At 43.9% G+C, this 25,237-nt stretch overlaps 1 protein-coding gene across 4 annotated transcripts in view; it reads left to right on the top strand.

Annotated features, from left to right (window-relative positions):
* The window catches only part of LSAMP (limbic system associated membrane protein), a 985,865-nt gene that overhangs the window by 825,185 nt on the left and 135,443 nt on the right, over positions 1–25,237 (top strand). For all 4 annotated transcript variants that reach the window (XM_064722153.1, XM_064722144.1, XM_064722162.1 and 1 more), the window contains one exon: positions 5,140–5,372. In XM_064722153.1, coding sequence (XP_064578223.1) covers positions 5,140–5,372 — 233 coding nt within the window. The remainder of the gene's footprint in view (positions 1–5,139; positions 5,373–25,237) is intronic.

Below are 25,237 nucleotides of genomic sequence, written 5' to 3'. Positions count from 1 at the left end.
CGAATGAGCCGTGTTTGATCCCTCCCTCTTTTCCCTCTTGCCATTTTGCTGCTGGGGGTAGAGGGCAGCGGGGGAAGTTGTTAGCTGGATCTTGTAAGAGTGTGTGTGAAGTGAGAAGATTACAGCAGGCTCATCACAGAGCTGAGGCGAAGGCAGGAGATCTGATGCAGGGTGGGTTGTGGCTGGCATCCTCTGGCAAAAGGGCAGCATGTCCCTCAGTGAGTGCAGTGGGGTGGGGTTTGGGAGCTTAATTGTGTGTGCAGCAGGCTGCTGAGTTTTGGCCTGATGCACAGAGATTGTCTTACAGAAGAGATGATCAAAGGGTTAACGGAGAAAAGATGATTAAAGAGGAGTGTAGGAATTGCAGCACAGAGCTGTCACTCCAACATGCTTTGGAGAAAGAGGGCAGAAAATGCAGTCCATAAACTCACTATTTATTTATTTTTCCCCAAAATGAGGTAAGAGCTGTGGCTTGCTGGCAAAGCAGTGCAGCATATTTCATTAATCCTAGCAGCTTGCTTCTTCTCACTAGTGGGGTTCTGGCAGAGAATTGTGGGTTTGGTCTGCTATAAAAAAAATTAAAAAAAAAAATTGGAATTACAACAGCAATTAAAAAACCCCAAATAATTATCCCAGTTTCAGTGCAACCCAATACATCATTGATAATGCTGTAAAATTTCCATGTTAAAGCCATCATTTAAACAGCAGCTTCACCAGGCCCTGAAGGGCTTCTTTCTTGCCTTTTCATCACTCCAGGCCGTAAATATCATGCATCCCTTCCCGAAGGGATGAAATACCCCCGTCCATCTCCGCAGCCTCGGCCGTAGCTGCTGCTCTGCTTTCTCTGGGGCAGAATGGGAAGGCCCTTGCTGAGATCCCGGCTCTGCCGCACCCCGCTCAGCCCGTGCGGCCCAGCCCGGCAGCGGCTGCCGGCGGCCCGGGGGAGCCGCGCTGGGCCTTCCCAGGCAAACGCCGCCTCTCAGCAGTCTGTTCGCCGGGCGAGACAGAGGGCGGAAAGCTTAGGGCCGAGAGCTGCTGGAGTGACAGGCACAACATAAACTGCGATGAGTGTTACAGCAACACGCTGGGAAATCAATGCGCGGAGCGGCGCTGCCGCCGCCGCAGGAGGAGCGGGAGTCTCGGGTGCTACAAGCGCCGGGGCCCGAGTGAGGCAGAACGGGCGCTGAAACCTCCGGGCTCGCGTCGCCGGGAGAGGAGATGTGGGTGCCCAAGCCTCACGCTCCTTTTCTTCACTCTGTCTCTCACCCATCAATAGGAACAAGCCCAAATACTTTGAAGAAGGGGGGAAAATGCATCTCTTGCCAGATGGGGAGCGTTCCTCGGAGCTTACAGGGGCAGGTTTGCAGGAGCGCTGCTTTGGCCCCGCGCTGCATGTTAGACCAGCAGGTGATGGAGGAGGGAGGACAAGCAGCAGGACTTGCTCCTGCCCTCCCCCTGCCTGCATGCTGCCAGGTGTCCCAGCCCGTCATGAAATACAGGGACCAGGAATGATGGTGGGCAGCCCTCTATCCCATCCAAGGCAGTGGTTCCTGCTCAAGGTTCAAAATCATTCTCTTGCAGAAAAGCATTGCCCCATCCCCTCCCTCCTGTAGCACAGCTCAGCCCCATTGTCTGCATTTGCATGTGGGGAGGAGTGCAAGGATGACCTGGGTTTCCTTCCCCACATCCAGCTGTTTCTAAAAAACTTCAGGTGCCAAACTTGGCTGTGTTTGTTTACAAGGAATCAAGGAGGACTAATGGGGCATGGCAGCAAGATCTTTCTTTTGTCCTTCCGTGTCTCTGGTTTGAAATGGTGCATGATCAACAGTTCCCAGGTTCTTACAGTGATCATGCAAGTCATGCCTATCACCATTCACTGGTCCTCTCGTTAGCCACATCAGAGATGTCAAGAAATCAAACCTGCAACCATAAGGAAAAGAATAATGCATGGATCACAAACTGTTTATTAGCTTTCACTGAGGCTGATGGTAATGGTTCCAATAAGTCTAATGAAAAGCGTTTGACTGTCTCTGTGAACTTGATTATTGATTATTAGTGAACGATAAGAGTCCATTGATATCTGGCTGATGCCATGCTCCTATTCCTTTGCAGTTAAAATGTCAGTTAACATGCCATTTAATATTCTATTAGTATTGAATTAGCACTTATTACACTGTGAAAATCATCACCATAAATCCTTATTAAAGCATGATCCATTCAGCTGGGTGGCATCTCTGGCAGACTAAGAGGGGGGGTGTCTGTGTGCAGACAGACATACTGAGATGCATCATCCACGTGAATGCATGTTCAGAGCATGCCAGGACTTGGAATTTCCACATTTGTACATTGATTTTCCCTGACAGCTTGAGAGGAACAGGTATGGTGAATAGAGGGCTCAAATCCATTTCACTCACTCCTCCCATTTTCCTCTTTTCTTTGTCCTATATTTTTTCCTTATTTTGGTAGCACCTGCTAACTTGTTTCAGGGCCAGTTGCAAGGTTGCCTGACTGTAGCTATTGACCACTGTCCTAGGGCTGACCCGGATGCATGTAAGACAGGTTATGACACATTTTCTCTTCCAGGGAGAGGAGGGAGGGTCTCTGGTGAAGCCTAGCCACAGGAGCAAAAGCACAAGGCTTTGTGCTGACCACACCACTGAACTGTCGCTGACAAGACACCACACAGGGGCATATTTGCTACCCCAGAGAGTTATAATGATCAGCGACGGGGCAGAGCTGCTGAGTGCTCACTGTAGCCTGGTGGGGATGGGAAAGCAGCCTGGTGGAGATGGTGGGGTGCCATGGATCTGCTGGAGTCCAGCAGCACTGATAGCTGTTCAGGGGGACTAAGAAACTTCATCTCCCACTGACTTCAGTTTCCACTGTTAATCTGCTTAGCTTTTCACTACCAAAATACCTGACCCCTGATTCTTGGTGCTGCTACAACTCCTGCATTTGCAGGAGCGCTCTTGACCCTAAGGCAGTCAGCTCTGGAGGCAGTCTGGGTGTTCCTACAGGGCCACTGCCCTCAGCCCTGGAGCACACTATGCTCCGTGGGTCATGGCTTTCACCTCCCATCACTGGTGATTACTGCCTGGAGTGGCCAATGGAACTGGAGCAATGCCTCATCGTAGTGGTGCTGGTTTCTACCCGTAAGTGACTGCTCACAGGTTCCCCTGCATCCTTCTTTTTGACAAAGAGTAGCTTTTTGAAAACAACTCAGATCACACCTGAGAGTTCATCTTGGGGGCAAGTGCCTGCCTGGCCAGGAGGGTGGGCTCTGGCCTGAGGGCCAAATTTTCACTCCCCTTCCTTGTCTGGACATTGTCAGTAAAAGACAAGAATCTATTGGGCTGCTCTCTAAAGCAAGTGTTTGTCAGATCAGACAGAGCTGCTTACAGCTTGGCCAGCAGCATGGCATGGCTCCCATGGATGCCCACGCAGCTTGGCTTTCCTCCTGCCCACAAGTAACCCCAGAACAGCTTGGACAGCATCCATGGGCTTGCCAAAAGGGAGTGGGTGTGAGGTGCCGGCCATAATGGTGGGGTCACATCACAAGGGAAGGCAGCTGCAGCAGCCTTGAATGAAATGCATTCAAATAAAGGAACTTGGAAAATGTCTGACCCATGCTAAAAGGCTGTATGAAAGGCTACTGTCAAATATTTGTCTTATCTTGAAGCAATAATCATTATCCTCTTTCTTTCTTCCTTCAAATACAACACATGCATAAATAGCGAAGAGGGCACAATCCTGTGCAATGTGATCTAGGAAGACCCTGCTTGAGCAGGGAGGTTTGACCATGCAACCTCACTGTGGTCCCTTCCAACTTTACCTATTCTGTGATTCTGTAATAGCAGTGGCAAGAGGTACTGGGTTATTTGGATGCTGGGACACTGTGGACAGAGCTCTGAGAGGTGAAGGAGCAACAGCTCTGGAGACCGAGCTTCCCTGTTTATCTGCAGAGCTAATGTGATGTGAGCTGCAGCAGGGCAAACCTGGTCTCAGCCTGTCTGAGCCCAGCTCGGGGGTGCAGCTGCCAGGGTGAAAGAGGAGTTATGTCTGCCTGTCTTCTTCAGCCCTGGTCCTCTTGAATGAGACACAGCTGAGAGTGAGCAAGACGTGTCTCCTCAGTGGCAGCGCCTCATCTTTTCTGTGCAGGTCTCTTTCTGGTGGTGGGAAGTGGTACAGAGCAGGTGTCTTTGCCAAAAATGTATTTGTCTTCACAGCACTTACTCTGCTCTCTGTCAAGAAACTAAATACTTGTTAAGTTACAGTTGCAATGGGGTTGGTTTTTCCTCTATCTTGGGGAGGTGGCACTCAGGGCCCTGGCAGTTTCTGGCCCTCCTGCTGCTACTCTGCTTGCCACCCCTACCTGTCATTCCTCCTCTCCTGTCCATCTGAGATGTTCACAGAAGATTCTGCGTGTGTCACAGGGATGACAGTGACACCCCCACAGCCTCTCATTTTCAGCCTGAAATCTGCACTTGCCTGCACAAACAAGCAGATGTGCATCAGCAAGTGTGTGTGTATGTGTTAGAAGGGTGATGTTTGAACAATGAAATAATACCACTTTTTTTTTTTTTTTTTTTTTTGTCAGAAGGATGTAGATGGGAGATACTCTATAGTTTCTTCCACTAGTGCTGCTGAAACTGAGGGATGGAGGAGCTGTGCCCTGAGCTGACAAAGCTGGAACCCTGAACCTTTGCCCTCCAGGCTGGAAGGGGTCTAGGGGTTTATCTATTGTATAGTCAACTTTTTGAAGGTGAAGGAGAAGCATGGGAAGAGCTACTTCCAGCCTTTCGCACTGGCAAGGTTGGAAGGCATTTGGTGATCAAGATCTCTTGTGGCTTCCAAATTAATTTTTGGTATGTAGGCCACAGGCAAAAGGAAGAGAGAACAAGAGACATGTCTGCCCCAAATCCCATGGGATTTATGAACCAAAGATTCCTGAAACTCTTCAACAGAATTAAATTGTTAACTACTTTTCCATGGGACAATAATGATGAGAAGATTCTATGGTTTACTGGCAGGGCAGGAGTGTGGTGTGAAGTTTCTCAGCAAACCAGTAAAGAAGAGGAACAAAAGGGAGGTGATGGAGAGGGTTGCTAATCTCCCCCTTACCTGTCTCATCCTCTGCAGGTGTTATGTAGAAGACAGAAGCTCCAAGGTGGCCTGGTTAAATCGTTCTGGCATCATTTTTGCTGGAGAGGACAAGTGGTCCCTGGACCCTCGAGTAGAGCTGGAGAAGAGAAACCCCCTGGAATACAGCCTGCGGATCCAGAAAGTGGATGTCTATGATGAGGGGTCCTACACGTGTTCAGTGCAAACACAGCATCATCCCAAGACTTCCCAGGTTTACTTGATTGTGCAAGGTAAGCAATGTGCCTGATAGGAGAGCAAAAAGCAATAGACACAGTGAGAGGAGGGAGCTGTATTTTTCCAAGAGAAACTCAAGAGTCAGTAGCCTGTACGTCATTTATTTTTACTCAGGAGCCAGCTAGACTTTTCCCTTCCACTGTGGCATAGCATGGTTTTACTCTGCTGTCAGTTTGTCCTTTTAAAAGTGGTGACAGAGCAGGGGACACCAGTGATGCCAAGCCATATTCTAATATGATGCAAACCTGGCTTCTGGCTCTGGTTGTTTGGCACTGATGGGAAAGCATTTGTTTATAGTGACACTTTTCAGAGCATTGTGCCTTATCTCTTTACAGAGAGCCCTCTGGTTTCTTCGCCTCCTCCTTCCTCAGGTTTCCTTTCTTTTTTCTTGTGTCAACAAGCTACTGTGCTGTGGTTTTTGGCCTTCCATAGTCAGCCTTTTGCCAGGCTAAGGAATTAATTTTCCTGTGAGTTTTTCCAAGCTGGGTCATTGCTTTGCCGGGTGCACCATCACTAGGCATGTGTGAAACCTGGTACCTAAGGGACCTGCTATGTACCTTATGTTGCCCTTTCCTTTTTTAGCTACCCTTCTCCTGTGTGTGTTATAAGGAACAGGAAATTTGGCATACCAGTATTATCTGTCTGCCTGAATTTATGGCATAAGAGAGAGTAAAGAAATTAAAGAGTTCACCAGTTATTGTTAAGGTCATTAATGAGTTTATTCTTGTTCCATCCTGTCCAGACCAGAACACAAAACAAGTGAGTTTTCCCAGTTTTGTTTAGTTTTGCTTTAAATCTTCATGCCATTTTGTCTATCTGCCTATTTATCTAAAATCTGTATGGAGCAGCTTAGTTGGTAGAATATTTATGAGTGTGTTTGATACATATTACAGATATGTTCAATTTCTATATTTTCCTTCAGCCAGGAATTTGTTATTTCTTCTGATTTGTGTAGTAACCCATAAGGCTGCAGAGTTCATTTCCCCCAACAAGTTTTTGAATAGCTCTGATTGTAGGTGCATGCAGGAAAGGACTTTTCCTCTTGCTAGTACTACTTGGCAAACTGGGGGGCTGAGTAGCATCCTAAGTGTTTATCTGCAAGGTGACGAAGTCTGGACGTGTAGTCAGAGGTGATGCTTTACACACAGGTGTAGTGAGCCAGAAGGCTCCTGGTTGCTTTTCTTGCCCAGAATCCTCCCCCAGCAGCACAAAGAGTGGCCCATGCCCGCACACAGAGCGGCTCTCCCGGCCTGGCTGAGTGCTTGCTGCATGAGATGCATTCCTCAGCCCTGGAGGTGTACCCTGCCTCTCTGCTCACTACAGCAGAGCAGAGCCAGCCTTCTGTAGGTGGTTTATTACTGGTGAAATCTCACAGCACACAATTTCCATTTACCTGTCAAGAAAAATATAGGGACAAATGAATTCTAGAGCCGTGCATATGTATTATTAATTTTATTTGTGCCTATTAGATATGGGCCTAAGCAGCAAAATTGAGTTCTCTAGCTTAGCTTTCAGTTAAATACGTGGGTATATGGCTCTGAACTACTGCCACCTTTCTGAGAATAAGAAAATTTAGGTTTTGACACTCCTAAATTGTAAATAAGGTATCTGTGGGTAATCTTTGTTCTAACACCTGCACAGATTCAATAAAAGACTCATTGTGATATTGTGCTTACTGTATAATCCTGTAATTAGGTAAAACTCATAGCTTTAATTTTTTTAAACTAAATTTAATCTGGAAAAAAAAGTGAAGGAAAATATAAATACAAAATCCTTTCCAGTTTGGAAGAGTTAGTCTCATTTTAAACATGTTTTAGAAATAATCTTAACTAATAAAACTAATTCAGTACAAATAATGTATGTTAGAAAATAATCCCTGTAGTCTCAGAGTAATATTTTCTTATATTGATTGTTATTTTTCCAAGATTTGCAGGTTGTTTGCCTGAGAAATAGTCTGCTACTAGTGCTAATTAAAGGAGTTTGGATATTGAGTCATACTAAACTATTTAGTTTTATTTCTTTTATGTAGTTTATTTGCTTCTTTTGTTTTTGTATTCATACATTTCAAAACATAGGCTATTTGAAGCTCTGAGCATCCCAAATGTAAAAATAAATAAATAAAAGAAAATACAACTCCTAAAACATTAAATGACAGAGTAGTCAACTGGACTGCCTGGCAATCTGGGAGGAGAATTTCTGGAATGATGGTCTCCTTTGAACAAGCTCAGGGAAACAAAAACAAACCAGGATCAGAGACTCATTGCTACCTTTGAGTACATGGTTGATGCCTGGATTTGCCAGTGAAAGATGCTGCAATGACAGCTGCTCCTGCCCTGGAGACAATAGGTTGGTTTAGGGCCATGCCAGGCTTCCTATTCCTCTCACTCAGTGTTGCCACAGATATTTCTGCATCCCCCTACCAAAGACAAATCCTTAATCTCTCCCGGTTCAACTCCCTCATCTCTCTAGCCCCTGTGGGAGCACAACTTCTCTTACCCCTAGACACAAATGGGATAGCTGTATCAGAGACTCATAAGTGGGTAGGCAGATCCTAGAGTGCTGTTGGAGCTCTTAAAACTGGAGACCAATCCATGTCCACAATGGCAGCTGAAGTAGGCAGGCTTCACTGGTATCCTGAATGTTTTCTGTGCTTAGATCACTGCAGTCTAATGGAGTTGCATTCTAGGACCAGGTCCTTTCCAGCCTTGAGAAAATCAGCTTTCCCTGAGGTGAGCTCTGCTTGGTGAACTCTGCTGGACAGAGCTGCAGAAGTATATCCAGAAAAAGGGACATCACCTCTTTAATGTATATGCCCAAGTCCTTTAGTATTCATATGGGAAGAACCAGTTTTACTTTGTCAGCAACAATTTCTGTAAAAACACCCTACTTGGTCTATTCCTTTCCTCTCTTAAGTGTGTAGGTCCATGGATGAGATCCCTCTCAACTGGGATTGAAGATCCTTCTCAACTGGGCATATTGCAGAGGTCTAAAAGGGGCATAATGAAATGACACTTCAAAAAAAAAATCAGAACTTCATGGAGCCAAAAGTAGAAAAAGTGCTCCTCATAAGTCTTTCCATCTTTTGAAAAATAAAGCTAGTAAATATAAAGCTTCTCTGCTAGTAGAAGTAGGCATTCACTGCCAAAATACTCATTCATACAGCTGTGGCCATCTCTGCCATCTTTTTGAGCCAGGTGGGCAGCACTACTTGCAGTCCTCTAGACTGGAGGTGGTTGTCTCTGCCCAGCTCATTTGCTACCAGGTGCTCTCTCCACTGGGGTGAATGCACCAAGAGACTACCCTGAGCCACCACCTCACTCACAGCATTTTGGGCTGCTTCAATTTGGGTATAATGGCCAGTTGCAAAGCTGTCTGTTTACTACCCCAGTTGTTTTTGCTGGTATGTGATCAAAAGAGTAAACACTTGAAAGGACCTGCAAGGGATGGTCTGGTCCTTCCCCATGCAGTGAGAAAAGATCAGCTCTACAGTTGCTGCCCCATACATGTATTTTTTGAAGATGTGCCTGCATAGCTGGTGCATGTCCATTATTTCACTCTCCTTGCATTTGGAAAGCTTTTATTAACATATGATCCAAATTGATTTTGCTGACAATTATTTCTGGGCCTTCCAAGACACATAGTGGTTATTTCTCCTCTTCCTAAAAACTACCTTTTATCCACCTGAAACCCCTAAATTTCTGTGTCTCAGAGATCTCTAGTGCAGCTTAATAGGCTCACTGCTTTCCAGAGGTCATATTTTTTCAACTCCTGTGGCGTATATATTTCACTACTCTTTGATTTGTCTGCATGTTTTCTTTGAATGTACTGTCCAAAACCAAAACAGGAGTTCCAGTTCAGGATTCAATCATGCAGATACAAGTATCAGCCATGTTTTGCATATCACACTTCCCTTACCTAACCCCAGAATGAAATGAGATTTACCTTTTTTATATGAGTGCCTCACTGCTTTCACTAATTTAGTATTTCTGCCTTTATAATCCTCTCTTACTGGTCTGCAGCTCATTCTTCACTTTTGTATTTGAACATTAATTGTTTTCCCTCCTTCCTGAGAATACTGCTTTGTGCTCTCTGCTGTTGGATGTCATCTGGTTGGTCTCTCCATGGAGACCATTTCGGTTTCCTTATCATCCTGGGCTCCAAAGCACTTGCAACTGCCCCCAATGTAATGTCATCAATAAAAGTCAGGTGCCTTGTTTCTGTTCCATCATGAAGGTGTTAATTAAAGTATTGAAGAGATCAGGACGCAAAAGCAGACTGTGGCAGCAGCCCACTAAACCTATCCCTGGTGGAGAGCAATCTGTTGATTGCAGCTCTTTGAAGCATCCTGATCGAGATTTAACATCCACCGTGTTCTCTTAGCTTGTTGAAGACTGTCAGGTCTTCTGAAGTCAAGATATATCACATAATCACACATATTGCTTCTGCATTATCTCTTATGCCAGCTATCATACAAAAAAGGGGAAATGAGGCCTGGGTGGCATGATATGTGTTTGCCAAAAGTACATTGCTTTTTTTTTTCCCTTTACTCCGTTATTATCCTCTCGATGCTTATAAATGGGATGTTTAATCATTTGTTCCAGTATGCTGAGTGACTTGTTCCAGGAGAATTGAGTCGTAACAGGGACACAGAGGCTGCCCCTTTCCCAGCATTACCTTGAGTTCTTGTTCTTTAGCATAATATCCTCTAGCCCTTCTCAGGTATTAGATAACAGTGGAGAAATTCCTATGGTCCTTACTTGTCTCATCAGGATGACAGGTGCAAGGGCACAGAGATCTTGGCATGCAGGGGGTTTAAAAATTTCTGCATTAAAGACCTAGGTCTATCCAAGTCAATCTGGAGAAGTAACTCTACTGAGAGGAAGCAAATTGTTCCTGTCCAGAACCTTTATGTATAGGCATCATTGTGAATGGCAGTAGTTGTAACTTTTCAGTGAAACAAAAACATTCCATTGTTTTTGAATTTGATTAAAATTTAATCAGGAGGGTTTTACAGGTCTGAGGTTCTTTTTTGGTCAAAATTATGAAGGCAAAAAGGTATAGCATTACCACAGCCCATTTAATACCTAACCATACTCAGCTGAGGTATGAAGAGCTGCACATTCACATTTTCACTCACAACTTGGGATTCCTGCAGACTCAATAATGGCTTGTGATCCCCAGTTATTGATTGTACAGATTGTGGGCTGTCCCTTCATTTAATGCGCATATAATGAAAAAAAAATTGTTAAGGGCTTTGTCATTTTGGCAAAACAAAAACAAATTTGGAAATGTCAGCAGCAAGTGTTCAGAAAGAGGAGTGCTTGTTTACTGGCCAGCCCTAATCACAAACCCAAAGTCAAGTGCATTGCAGCTAAGGCCAAATCCTACAGTTTTCTTTCTAACTGATAGGCATCAGTGTGTGAAAAGAAGTACAGAGTGTACCCATTCTCCATTATGAATTGCCTTTGTAGTGCTCCTTTCTTGCAAAGATTCAGACCCACTGGTCATTGTTTTAACATGATATAAAGATGCATTTGTTGTTGCTGGGATTTAACCATAGAGAGTTTATTATTAACTCTATGAGTAGATTAGCTGTTCACCCTCTCAGTCCACTCTCCTGAAATTAGACTTTGTGCTGGTGACTGGTACAGCACAGAGAGATCCTTTACCCAGACGGGCAGCTGGGGCCAGGCTGGCTTCCCCAGCACAAACTGCTAGCAAGTCCCTTGGTTAGAGCTGGGTCTAGGGCTGATGTGAGAGGGTGTTGTCCACCATCCCTGGAGGAATTTGAAAGATGTGTAGATGTGGCACTTAGGCTCATGGTTTAGTGGTGGGCTTGGCAGTGCTGGCTTAACTCGACAATATTAGAGGGCTTTTCAAACCCAAGCAACTCTGTAGTTCTCTTATATGCCCAGCCCTTGTCCTCATCTCTGAGGATAGCAATAAGGAAAGGTAATGCTTTGGACTTTGGGATTGTGAGAAAGATTTCTAAGCAGAACTGATATAAGGCACAAAAGTATGTTTTCTAGGAGCCTGAAGTCAGTTATCAAGTGGAAGTAATTTCTGACAGTCACCATCTCAGCGCTTGATACAGAATTAGGTTCTTCTGACCAAATTTAGATGTTACTGTTGCTGTGGGCTCTCTTGGACTCCCTTTGTCATAAGTGAGGAGACAAGACTTTTCTCAGGCCCAATCCAGTTCATCCTTAAGTAGCCATCCAAAATTCATCAGACAGATTGACCAGTGGAAATGTCATTGTTTCTCCCCTGGCTTTAGGCAGGAGCTCAGTCAGAGCAGTCCTTTTGGAGCCACGCATGCTTTTAGCCTTTCCTCACCTCTTTCTGTCAATCCTCACTGGTGTTTATTCCTGCCAGAATACAGCATTGGTGGCTGTCATTGCTTGTGGTGGGTTGCTGCGAGACTGGAGGGAGCTGGTCTTTGGCTCAGCAGATCTGTGGTGGGAGCCTAACTTCTTGTGGCATTCCTGGCCTTCCCACCTCTTTGACTAGTGCTGGAAGCAGAGCAGTTTGAAGAGAGCTGAAGCTATTTTTCCTTTGCTAGCTAGACAGCAAGGATGTTGGAGTCAGATGCTGTTCTCTGAGAAATGTTGGCTTCCCTGCTTTGTGGGCGCAGAGCCCAGAAATCGGAGGGATCTTTCTGAGCACTAACACTGTAGCATTTTTCATTCCAGAGAGCGTGCAGTAGGTAAGAGCAAGCACAGACCACTTTGTCTTTTTCGGGACATAGCGCCAATGGGAAACTGACAGTGTGTTTGGCATGCTGTTGCAAAGAATAATGAGATAACATGGGAATATGAATTTTCTGGGAGGAAGGAAGAAGGATCATTTTACTGGGAATGGTGGGGGAGGAGAAAAAAAAGATTGAAGGGAGGAGATAAATTCATGTTATTAGAGCAACAGGAAGCAAGAAGTCCAGTAGACTTGGAAGGAAGTGACAGCAGTTTGCTGGGGAAAATAAGCTGAGAGAGCAAGCAATAGTCTTGGGCAACTGAAGCACGTGAGATCTTGCTGCACCACTTTTGTTGTTACCATGGACCATACATTTCTACTAGAAAAGTAATTCTAGAATGTCAGGCAGACAATAATATTGGTGGCAGTTTTTCTAGGTTTTCTGTGCTCCTTTGTTTTGGCAAACTCATAAAGTGTAGGAAAAGGCACCTGGTGTTTCATAAGTTACCAAAGAACTTCCTTTCCCTCCCCATCTAGCATTTTATTGCATCCCCATGGTGTCCTGATGCCTCTTAACTTCTGTTTCTTATCTCCAGGCATGGTTGGAACGATATGATGCAGCTTAGGCCTTGGCTCTGTTATACTGGCTGGAGCTTAGCACTTCTTAGTGCATAAATCAGGAGGTTTTTCTGGAAATATTTTGGTGCTGGTTTTGCAGGTGCAGGCAGGAGACAAAAACGGAATACTTAAAAAAATGCTTACTCATTTTGGAGAAAGAAGTATAGGACAAAATACATGGAATACTGTCCTGTGGCTGGGAGGAAGGCTCTTGATACGATAATCCAAGTCTTTAGTGATATAAATCAATTTAGCTTGAGTGGACTCTTCAGAGTGGTATCAGTTGATACTGTGTGATTTTGTCTGATCAGGTGATTCTAGATGCACACAGTGCTTTGAAAGGTTTTGCCATGTTATTTCTCAGTCTGATGGGCTCAGTCTGCCGTCCCAAGTCTTAGCTTGGACTGTAAGACAGGGGAGAAGGGACAATATTTTTCTCTCAGCTCCTAACACAGCAAGAACTTAGTCCCACCACCAAGTCTGCTAACCCTGGAGAGAGCACAAATAACTATTAGCTGTGAGAGTGCACATATCAATCCATTTTAAGCAGTGTCTTCCTGCTCCTACTGCTTAAAAAAAAGGGCTGTGGTAGCACAGGAGTTGCATTGACTTGTGAGCCTTGAAATTTGACCTAATTGAGCCACAAGGTATGTCCCCTTGGATGTCCTATGTCAGGTTCCCCTTGCCTTGTTCTCTTCATGATGTCCAGTGTCTTATCAGTAGGGAGTGAATAATATTTTTTTTGCCACATCGTCTTGAGATTTCTTTGCAGAAAAGAAAGAAACTGTTGGTATTATCAGGAATAAATATCTTATTCATTTTACATGGCATTTTACATGGCATTACTGTAACTGCTTAGTAGCTTGAAAATTAGCAAAAATCTTTTTAAAAAAAAATTCTCAAAAGATCTGATCTGAAGCTTTGGATTTCTAACACAAAATAATGAGAACAGATATATAGCTATTCTCCATTAGAAACTTTAGGGTCAGTTTGTCTCTTTACTTGCAATGTGGGTGATAGCTAAGGTTAATCATATTCCACATTTCTCTGACTCAGATCAAACCTTTTCTGTAGCTTTACTGTCTACAGGTGCCCCCCTGACTTAAACCAGTCAAGAGGTCTGAAGGTAGGAGGCAACAGGACTTAGGGCACGCAGCTGTGGTAACCCAGGCCTTGCAATTCCAGCAGTCGTGGAACAGTGTGTTCCTTTTGCCTGTTTTACTAATTTCTTCTGTTCCAGTTGAGTCAATGCTGCAAATCTGCCATGCTCAAAACTCCACATGGGAAGAAATTCCAGATTCCTAGGGTCTACCAGCTCATGTTCTTTGGTTTTGGCTGCTTTGTTACCGTCTACAGTCATCATAGCTATTTGTTAGTGGATGAGAACCTGGATCAAAATCTAAATTCCACTGAAATTAAAGGGAATTTTGCTCCATTGGAGCCAAGATTTCATTTGAAATTGGAATTGGCTAGAAACAGATTGTAAAATAAACCTGAATTGAGCCAGCAGTTCAAAACCAACATCAAGTCTTATAGAAAGAGGTGCATTACTTTCCTACCTTAAAAGCTTTCAATTTTATTCTTTAATATGAATTAATTATGGAAATACGGAAACCATCAGTTTGGGGAAGGGAATAAGGAGATGGTGTTTCTAAAATGAGAGTGTGGAAAAGCAAGTGTGCATGGTGTCTCTGTGCTGTGCCTAGTAGCACATCCTTGTGTCTGCATGGTGCAGCTTGACCCCAGCTGACCCACGGTAACTGTGTTCTCCTACCATTTATCTCTATCCAGTGCTGGCTCTCATCACTCCTGAACGGATCTGTGGTCTGTCCTTTCAGTGTGTGTGCAGGCTGTGCCTTGTAGGATAAGCCTCCCACTGCTTTCCACAAAAACAGCGAATGATAAATCATATTAGGTAATAGGTTTTCAGGGTTTGGATTTTGATGGTTTTTTAAGAGCTCCAGCTCTTGTTTTTATCTTAAGAAACATTGAAATTGCTACCCCAGTACCAGCTCCTTACTCACCCGAAAGTGAAGAAATACTCTGAGAAAATAATTACTTAATATCACATTTCCTGTATAGCTGCTAAAATGTCAGTAGTTGGCTGCTTGGGAATAAGAAAAACACCAAGAAAATAACAGAATAGCAGTTTCATTTAACAAAGCCCAAGATGTGATAGTTAGAGGGGAAAAATAACTTGCCAAATGTGCATACAACAAAATAGACAAAAAGGAAACAGATACTTAGACATGTGGCTTCCATTTACAGATTATTCAGACAGACAGCACTTTCTCAAAACCCAACCGCAGCTTTGGAAATTGTGCTTTAAAAAAAAACAAAACCAAATATTAAGTTAAAACTGTTAATCTCCAGCAGAAAATAGTAAGTAAATGGTTGTTCCTGGGAAGGGAACAAAGGTTGGTGTTAGCAGTCTCAGGGTGCACAAGCACATGGCCACTCTTGCTAGCAGTCCTGGATTTCTACCAGGCTCAGACCATCAGTGAACAGCGCTCTGGTAGCAGGAGCCAAGCTCTGCTTGAGAAGTCCTAGTGGTGTGTGCAAGTCTGAAAGATCCCATTGTTTCCCAAAAATGCATTGGGAGTGCCATCATTTGTCTGCCTCCTTTTCCTGAAAAGGCCTTTGGAAATCCCCAAATGAGGGTTGTGAGCTTTCTCAGTTCTGATATCAAAAGCCAGAGGCTACTGGGGCTTCAACAATGCTGCTTTTAAATTTCCCTCCATATTCATGTATCAGATTTCCCTTACATTGACTATTTGATTGCATGATCTTGTGCATCATCAGTCTTTCATAACACCTTCTAGGAATGTCTTTATTATGTGGAAACATATAAGAATGAGGAACAGCTCTTAAAAAATCAAACTTTTGGTGCTTCTCAAACAGAAAAACAGATGACAAATGCCTTTTTTTTCCCCATTCCAGGAAGGTTACCTTTAAAAAAAATCTGTGGAGGAAAAAAAAAATATTATTAGGGAGGTCCTCGTTAATGAAACGAGAATTGGATTTTTTTGATAAGTTTTAATTTAGGGCAAATAATTTAATTGGAATGATTCATTAATTTTGGGGTGCGTAAATCGGGCCTCTGGCAGCCTATTTATTATCTTCTTTATTTCTTTCTGTGTCTTCTCTATCAGTAGTATAAGAAAGTTTTGCCTTAAATTAGGTAAGACACTCCCTTTGAATGTGTGGAGAAAGGACTGTCATTTGAATATAATGGCATCTCACCTTTAGGTGCCCTCAGTTTGTGAGGCACACAGCCTGCAGGACCAATGAGTTTGTTTTCACACTGTTTGGGCATGTGGAGCTCAGCTCTGCATAGGGTGCAGCTGATGTGGTGGGCCTGGGCCATCTGGCCATGGTTGGCTTGGTCATGAGAGAGGTTGATACCACTGCCTGGCGCGTTGAGAAAATTCCCAGCAAGGAGACCAGAGAGACGTCATCAGAAGATGTTCTATGTTAGGGTTAGAGAACTGTAAACTGTACTCTGAGTCAGAGGGTGACTGGGTCATCTCCTTTTGTTAACTGGGAGGATCAGCTCTCAGCTTCAGTATACAGCAAGTATGCCATTAATGTGTTAAGTGTAGACAGGCAAAGGAAAAGAGTAAGGAGCCTTTTGCAGGGAGAGAAGCCAAGAAGCAAGATCCTAAGCCTCAATTCCACATGGCCCTCACGCAGGTGCTGCAGCAGCAGCTGTATTCTGGAGAGTCTCTTCAAAATGATTGTCCCCTTGTTAGACTGATGGGAATGTGACTCTTTGGGTATGTTCCTGTTTTGAATGCAAAAAAAAAAGGAAAAAGTCTTTGGGAATAAGTACGATAAATCTCCCCAGATAGCTACAGAACAGACTGTGAGACTGCAAGGTAGAAGCCTTATGACCTTGACTATACAAATCCAGCTATGATTTTAGGGATTATGACTGCATAGAGCTCCCAGTTCACAATTTTACCTGAAAGATTAGTCCACTTGTTGACCTACAAAATGAGGTTAAGAACCAAAATTCATAGGGATATCACCCTTCATCATTCTCTTTGAAGGGAATGTTAACAGGGTGGCAGTGACTGCTTCCCCTACTGTGTTTTTAACTATTGTGAATATATTTCACATAATTCATGGCATGTTTGGTTTCCAGGAGGATATTTATAGCTGTGTAAAGCCTATGGACCACCTTTATAATTCAGGTAGACACCTTGGTTTTGCCTGTACATCCTGCATGGATAGTATCAGGGAAAGCCCTGGACTCTAAGCTAGATGGCATAGACTGGCTCGTGTTTGTGCTACTTGATGACACTACCTTTTGGAATGAATAGAACATGTCCCCACTACACTGGGGACCAGTGGGAAGGGCTGGTCTCCTCCATGCTCCCTGTGGTGACCCTGTGGCCCTGACACATGCTTCTTTTTTGGTTGTTTATTGTTTGTTTGGTTGTTTATTGCTTAGTTTACTATATTTTCTGGTTACTAGTACCTAAAATAAAGCAAGGGCTGGGACACAGTCTGGCATGCCAGTGTGTGTTCCGTGGCACAAGAAGGTATGAAGGAATTTGAAAGCCCAGGGTCTGTGGGGTTGGTGTTGGAGGACTTTCACTGGCAGAGGAAGCTGAACTTGGCATCATCTGCATGTCTGGAGTCTGCTCTCCATATCAGCTGTGCTTGCTCTTGCTCTGAGAGGGAATGCACTTGTTCATTCTGGGAAAGAGCCTGAGAGTGATCTCATGGTTGTATCCATAGAAGTCCAAAGGACTGGAACAAAAACAAGAGACTGTGGCTTGCTTGGAGCAAAAGAGAACACACCACATTGGCAGTATAGGCTTTGCCATTCAAGGTCATTAAAGGTTATCTCTTTTTAACAAATCCTAGGAGTTGTGTGGTTTTGAAAAATAAATTGCACAGGTACCCTATCAGAGACAGGACAAAAACCCAAGTCCAGAGGTAAACATCTGTCACTTGGTATTTTAAGTGCGACTCTCCAAAGACGTTGCATCTCTTGTCCATATGGACACTTAGTGTTGCAAGCAGAAGTGGTGCACTGCAGCTGAGATTCATCACACTTAATCTTAAACATCTGAGTGCTGCTAACACAAATCTAAACTAGTCATCTGGCCCTCTTGCGTGGTCTGTTGTGAGAAGGTGGCATCTTACTCTTTCTGCTTTCTGCCTTGAGATAATGTGAAAGATCATTCCCCAGAAGTCTCTTTTACGTTGAACTACAAGTATGACTAATTTAGATTTACACAGCAAACTTTTCAATGTCTAAAATTTGGTGGCATGGATCCACCTTGTATGTCTATGCAGGAAAGATTAAACCAAGTAAAAAACTAGTTCTGGAGACTGTCATTACCCACAGTCTCTGTTCTCAGCTGCACTGACAGGTCTTGACTATTCCTCTTGGCACAACCTGCACTGTGTGACATTAAATAGTATAACAATACATTTTATTTTAGTCTATAATCTGTTCTTTACTGGACAATGCTTTCAGTTATAATCCCTGACATATTTACCTGTCCTTGCGAAGGGCAGCCTTATTCCCCTCCAAATCTCTTTCTATAAGCCTGACATAAATTCATACAAGTTATCCCAGTGAAAGGTTGCAATCTCCTTGATTGGATATTCCTGCCTGCTCTCTCCCACTGAGCCAGAGAGTAAGGGACTCCCCTGAAAGATTTCTGCACTTTCTGCCACTAGCCCAGCACAGCCTGAGGCACAGGCTAATTTTTTCACAAGATCAGTATTGCTATTCTAGCCCAAAATGTTCCAGGGTTCTTAATTTTTCTCCCAGATTTCCTGCTGCCCCATCTCTCTAGTCCTTGAACTCCTTTGAGATGTCACTAGTGTTAGACCCAAGTGCTTCTTACTTTCTTCTTTCTTCTCCCTGAAGGCAAAATTATATAGGATTTAAAAAAGAAAGTCCAGGTATTCATTGGCTTGCACATGCGGTTCTCAGGAGCTGCAGTGCCTGTTGCATATCAGTGCTGGGTGCTGCCATGTGTCTGGTGCTTCAAAGTCCATGACTTTCTATGGATTTCACAATGTAATACTCTTTTTCCCCATGTTCAAGGTCACACTGTGGTCTGGTTTCTCAGCTCTTTCCACTCCCTCAAAAAAACCCCACAAACTTTCTACCTTCCAAAAAAACACCCCCAAAAAGCTCTCCATCTCCATTTATCTATTCATATTGGGTTTGTGGGCACATTTCTGACAGCAATCACAGAAACTCTCGAGTCTACACCTGAACAGCAGAAACTCCTCTCTTTGGCTCCTAGATCAAATCAAATCAAATGGGTGTTTATTTCATTGCCCCAGTAAATTTTTTATTAACTGTGTTAGAAGTCTGCAAGGAAGAGAGAAGGGGAAGAGAAGAAAAAAGCTGTTCAGGAATGTAGAATGGCAAAGTGCCCACAATTAATGGGGTAGCAGCAACCAGCGGGTATTTGAAAATTCGCCGGTGCCAAGTGCCAGGAGGTTTCTGCTGCCTGTGACAGCTGGTCATCATTATCGGACGACTGCTTCTGTGTACATCTTAGATCTGTGTCTTTGTCTCTGACCAAGTCACTCTCGGTTTCTGTTTTGCAGGAACATACTGAAGCAATTAGGGCATGTTGGATGATTGTAGGGATGAGTGAACAGTGTTGGGTAATATACAAAAACTGCAATTTCTCTTCTATGCAAGCCCTAATTCCCATATCTCATGATGAGCTTAAACCACTATTCCAGAGATAGGCCTCCCTCTGCATTGTATGAATTTGAATTTTGGTTTTGCAGCTCTGTCCATCTTCTTGGTCATTCCTTATTCATTGCTGCTACAGAGCACTTGGACTCTTCAGAGATTGTTACAGCCCATTCGGAGTGATACCCATCTTTAAGGAAGTAAATCCAATGCTCGATGCACCATTTATGTTGCTAAGTGTCTGCTGCCCCACTAAAGAAGAAGTGAGCACGTATTCTTGGTCAGAAACTGCAAACTCATTTGAAGCTACTGAGGGCAGACTAAGACTACTGATATTGGGCCACCCAATTTGAGGAAGAGAATCTGTAAGGGTAAATTTCTTGTATGTATCTGCCGGAAAACCGCCTAAGAGGAATTGTGTCTCCTAGGGAATGTAGTAAATCCAGCAGATAAGCCAAAGCAGAATAATTGATGTAGAGAAGGATCTCCAAATAGAAGGGTTAAGTCCAGTGCAGGCACATTCTGTTTGGAGAGAAGTGTCAATAGCATTCATCAGTCTGGGGCGAAGTCTGTGGAGATAAAAGCTTTCTATCGGTTCTTGTTGAAATTTTTGATCTGGAGCTCCCCACAAGGGGCAGTTGCTTGACTGCATTTAAGTTTTACGTGCAGGAAGACTTCTTAAGGATCAAGAGGGCACCCAGGCAAAATGCATGGACAGTGTCTGATATAAAGGGAAAGCATGAAATAGAAAATTGTCTTGGATGGTATAACTCCCAGTTTTTTTGTAGTTTCTGTTCCTCCTTGATCTAGGACATTAAGCCATTGCCATGTTCTGGAGGGGGAAGCTTAGACCACTGATAGAAAGAGTCTTGAGCTCTTAGGAGGTGTACAATCATGCCTTCTCAGGAGCTTTCCAACCCAGTATACTATAGAGCTAAAAGCAGAGTGACCTGATTTTTTTGCAAGGCATATCTGGGGCACACTTGACACCATGCAGGGAGGGAGGGAATTTTTTTTTTTTTTGATGAATACCTTTTCCTTTCATGGCAGCCTCAGAAACCCAGAAACCTCAAATGGGAAGAAATTGTGATTCTTGAGAAGGATGTGCCTTTCTGTTGGAGTGGAAATTGAAGTCTATCTTTAAGAAGATACTTCAGCCAGGAATACTGAGCTTGGGAAATAAAGAGAATAGCGAGTCCTCCAGTCTAAAGCTCATGTGGGGCACAGCACCTCAGCAGGGAAGTACAGTAACAGAGTTGTTTACTTTCTTTAGGTATGAACAGGTATCCATGCTATGAACATTTTAACTTTTTTTTGCTACCACATCTCTGCAGTGAAACGTGGTAAAAATTACTGTGCCAAAACCCAAGTATCAGAGGTAATTCAGACTGCGTCCCCATAACCCATTGTGATGCAGCATATGAACCTCACAAGGCACTAGTTGGCAGAAGAACTTTCTAATTGGATCCCAGACTGTTGTAAATCAGTGGGAAAATACTTCTCATAACTTGACTGGCATTTTAGTTTATCATCAGTTAATGTTGCCTCTTATAGGGTCTCAAAATGTGCCACAGTGCAGGTTCTTCAGTGAATTCATTCATTAGAGAACCAATCACTGCCAATGGCAAAGCAGATATTCATCAGTTTTCTTCTCCTTGCCTTTTGCTGCTGGTGAGTTCTTGCCATCCCCATCGTATCTTCATTTCAGTTGTTCACAGTGACACAAAATGTCTCCTGCCTGAGGTCAATCTCCCTGTGATAAAAGTCTTCCATAGAAGCAGTCAGGCTGGAAGACAGACAGGTATCAAAACATGAGCCTTCAGAAAACGGTGGCAGGCTGTCAGTTCCCATTAGCTAATGCTACCTGGGCAGCCTGCTGACTCTTCACCATTGTAGGTGGGAGAGAGAAGTTTTAATGAGCAGCAGAGGGAGTGGAGAAGGGAAAAAGAAGAAAGCAATTTAGATTAGAAGTGATACTTCTGCTAGTCAGTGACAGACATATATGTGTTCATGTATATGTCCACATAGTAGTTGAGATCTGGTTTGTATCAGTGCAATTTCACTGACTTCTCTGAAGTTGCTCCTGATGTTTTCCCTACCAGTGCTGGAGTGTGTTGGATTGGGTCTTGGTGCAAAAACACTCTCAAACATCTGTCAAACTCACCAAGTAAGAAGGTGTGTGCTCCTCTATGGAGGTCATAGCTAGGACTAGCAAGAGCAAATCAGGAATGGGATGTATTCAGCTGTGAAATAGCCTCCCAAGGGCAAAGGTAGAAGAGTAATTTCCCAGAAAGTTTAAAGACTAGTTGGCCAAAACACTATTAGATATGCAGCAGAGAGCAAACCTGCCTTTCCGAATGCCCCCAGCCCTGGAAGATAGAATAAGTGTGCAAATGATTCTTCTGTCTCTAGAGTATGTGAACATCTGAGATACGAATTGCTGCAGGTCCCATTCTTCTCCCTAGCATTCGACCTACATTTAAATTCTAATTGACTTTGGAGTGAAGACTCGTAAAGCTTTCCCTGTTTTGCCCAGATGCTGAATCCTCAATGAAAATATAAACTGTGTCATTACATGTTGGGCGGATGTTGAGCATAAAGGAGCTGGTTTAAACTGAAAATTGCACAGCTCATTCCAATTAGTCATTCTGCATATGAAGTGCTTGCAGTGACTATACTTTTAGAAAGGAAAGACATTAGTATAACTAAATACATCCCCACTGGATATTTTTATTCCCGCAAAAGTTAATGTTGGGCTAGTGATGGAGATGTTATGTGCCTTGTTTGGTTTTCTGGACAGGTGCAGCGTCTTCCTTCCTATGGAGAGCCATTTTTACTTCTTCAGGAAATACATTGTCTGCCAGGACCCTGAGTGTACTAACTGGACCTTGACCAGTCTCTGCAGGGGTATCCACTTACTCTCCATGTAAGCTTAGGTCTGGATCAGCTTATTAGGTGTTCCTGTCTTCAGCTGGATCTCTGGTGTCACCTCTTGGATTGACCTTGGACCTGGGTGCTATGTAGCATATCTCTAACTTCATCCCTGGCCTTGTTTTCCTGCATGGACCCTGGATCTGGTTCAGGTTCATCTGGGGCTGTAGATGAACCATGACACCAGCATCTGGCATTGCCCACGCTCTTCAGGTTCTGGGGGACTGTGCTCAACTGGTGAGGACATGGCAGGGTCATCCCCAGCATACTGCCAGTACAATCTATGTGACTGTGCAAATTTTGGCTGGAACTTACCTCACTGAGCTGTATCCTTCTAATAGGTGTCTAACCTGACTTGGAAGGAATCTGCCTCTCAAAATCACTCTCTATTTTTTGACTAGGGGTAAGGTTAAAAATAATAGAACCATAGAATCCAAATATTTCGGGTTGGAAGGGACTTTAAAGATCATCTAGTTCCAAGCCCCATGCCATAGGCACTTCCACTAGAGCAGATTGCTCAAAACCCCATCCAGCCTGGCCTCAAATACTTCCAGGAATGCTTACATCAAATGTTTTATTTTGGGAGAGTAAATTAACTGAACTACCATCCTTACCAGCTTAAAATTGATGTGTAAATTCTTCTGTAGTTTGTTTTCTTAAGAAAATTGTGTTTATGCCTCTACTGACAGCCTGATTCTGATTATCTCTGGAAGAGCAAATAGGGTTATGTTTGTGTAAGCAGGAGGAGAGCTGGATCAGCATTAAAGGTTTTGAGTAACCTGAGACAAAATAGCTTCTTTCATATTACTGTCTGTCACTAATAAGGTGCTTGTGGGCCTCCCAGTCTTTCTCTGGCTGAACACTAAAAATTCCAGTTCAGTTTTAAGTATCAGATGGAACCTTCCATATTGGTGCAGCTTGCTTCATGTATTATAAGAAATTATTAGAAGCATTTTTCTCTGTTTTGCTGTCCATCCTCAAGGGTTTCCCCCCAGAACATTCACCACAGGGAGGAGATTCTAGCATGCTGTCGGGATTTTATTCAGTGTTTGACTATTACACTGTTGAAGGTCAGGGTGGAAATTTGGATTGTAAATTCTGTCTCTTGAGTTTAAAAGGGTTTTGACTCTTTAGTTATGAAGAAGCAGTCCCTTTCTTGAGCCAATGGAGCTCTAGGCAGCTCCTGGCTAAAAGAAGAAAGATGTCTCCAGCCCCTTAACTGGAGCTGTCTACATACAGTACTATAGTGTTGGCAGTAAGGCTCAGGAATGATCTGGGAGATAGCTCTCTGAGCAACTCTGGTAGCACATTTCCACTTCCCTAGGAGATTTGGGATTGCTAACACCTGGTCTTCTGGTGTTTTGCAATGCAAGGCTCTCAGTCCTCTTTTGCTATCCTTTGTATCTGGACTTCTGAGAGGTTTGACTTCTTCCTTGTTTGGGGTGCAGACAGCACACACTCAAAACCATTGTGTTTGCTCCCAAAACTGCTGAAGGTCAACAACCAATGCAAAGAGGAGAAGGAAATAAATATTTTCTTGTGTTAGGCTTGTCTTGACCTGTCTAGGGCCCCTAAGAAAAGTGTGTGCGACTTCCATGCTGCTGTTGACTGTTGTGGAGGATAGTCAAATACTGTGACAGACAGCAGAATCAAAGTCTTTAAATAGGTTAAAAAAATAGGTTGCACCTCATCCACAGGGCATAAAAGGAAAGGAAAGAAAAAAGAAAGCTGCATTCTCCCTGTTCCTCCAGAGCAAGTAGCTGGTTGTTGGCAGAGTTTCTCTGCCTGAAGGCACCACAATATAACATGTCTCATAATGGCTGCACACCTCCTGCTGTGAGCAGTGGGATTTGGAGAAGAGGTACCCAGGCTAGCGAGGAGAGCAGCACACAGCTGGCTTCCAGCTGCTGTTGTCATCCTGTTACCTGGCACTGCGTCCTCATCACCTCATGAAGGTGAGGCAGAGCTCCTCTGTCAGCCAGGCTGTCCCTGGCTCATCTCACCATGCCATCTGTGGGTGAGCTTTGTCTCATCTCTAGGGCAGTGCAGGAGCAGAAAAAACAAAATGTTTGTGATGGGCAGTCAACACTACTCCTGGTAAATACTCAGTGGGGAGCTGCTCCTGGTACAAAGCAATGGGAAAGCGGAGGCCAGCCTGACTGAGTGGATCAAAGGAGGCAGGAGGGAAAGAGCTTACTCTCCTTTAGAGAGGAAGTCACTCCTGTGTTTGGTACCTACTGGGGATATCTAGATCCGATCCTATGCTGTGCATCACGCCTCCAAATAGCTTTGGTGGTAAACTCTCTCATTCTCAACTCCTCACTTGTAAGGCTGCATGCAAAGGCTTGCAGGCCTTGCAGAGTTGGGGCATGCACCTGTCATGTTCTCAGAAGTGATCTCATGTTATTATCACAGGTAATGAACATACAAAGCCCCACTGCACAAACAGGTGGTGTTTTCTGCTTTAACTGGAAAGCTGCAGCAGAAACAAAGGGGTTTGATGGCCAACCTCCTTCCAATTTCAGCTTAAATACCACCCTCTTTTTCTGACTATCTTTATGTCTATCTTTATCCTGACTTTCCTCATCTGCAGAAAGATTCAAACTGGGAGAATATCCCAGGGAAGAAGTGCTATTGGTATGAAGGCTGTTCTTTGGGTGGTGGGGACAGGGAACCAGAGGCTGTATGATGATGTGAGCAGGGCAGTGATTGTTCCCCTGTATTTGGCACTGGTGAGGCTGCACCTTGAATTCTGTGTTCAGTTTTGGACCCCCTACTATCAGAAAGATGTTCAGGTGCCCAGTAATGTCGAGAGAAGGGCAATAGAGCTGGTGAAGGATCTGGAACACAAGTCTGATGAGGAGCAGCTGAGGGAGCTGAGGTTGTTTAGTCTAGAAAAAAGGATGCTCAGGTGAGACCTTATTTACAGCTATCTGTAAG

The sequence above is a fragment of the Zonotrichia leucophrys genome, chromosome 1 (genome assembly GCF_028769735.1).
Source record: "Zonotrichia leucophrys gambelii isolate GWCS_2022_RI chromosome 1, RI_Zleu_2.0, whole genome shotgun sequence".
NCBI lineage: Eukaryota > Metazoa > Chordata > Aves > Passeriformes > Passerellidae > Zonotrichia > Zonotrichia leucophrys.
Note: the sequence above shows the minus strand (reverse complement) of the source record. Positions and strands in the feature narration are given on the sequence as shown.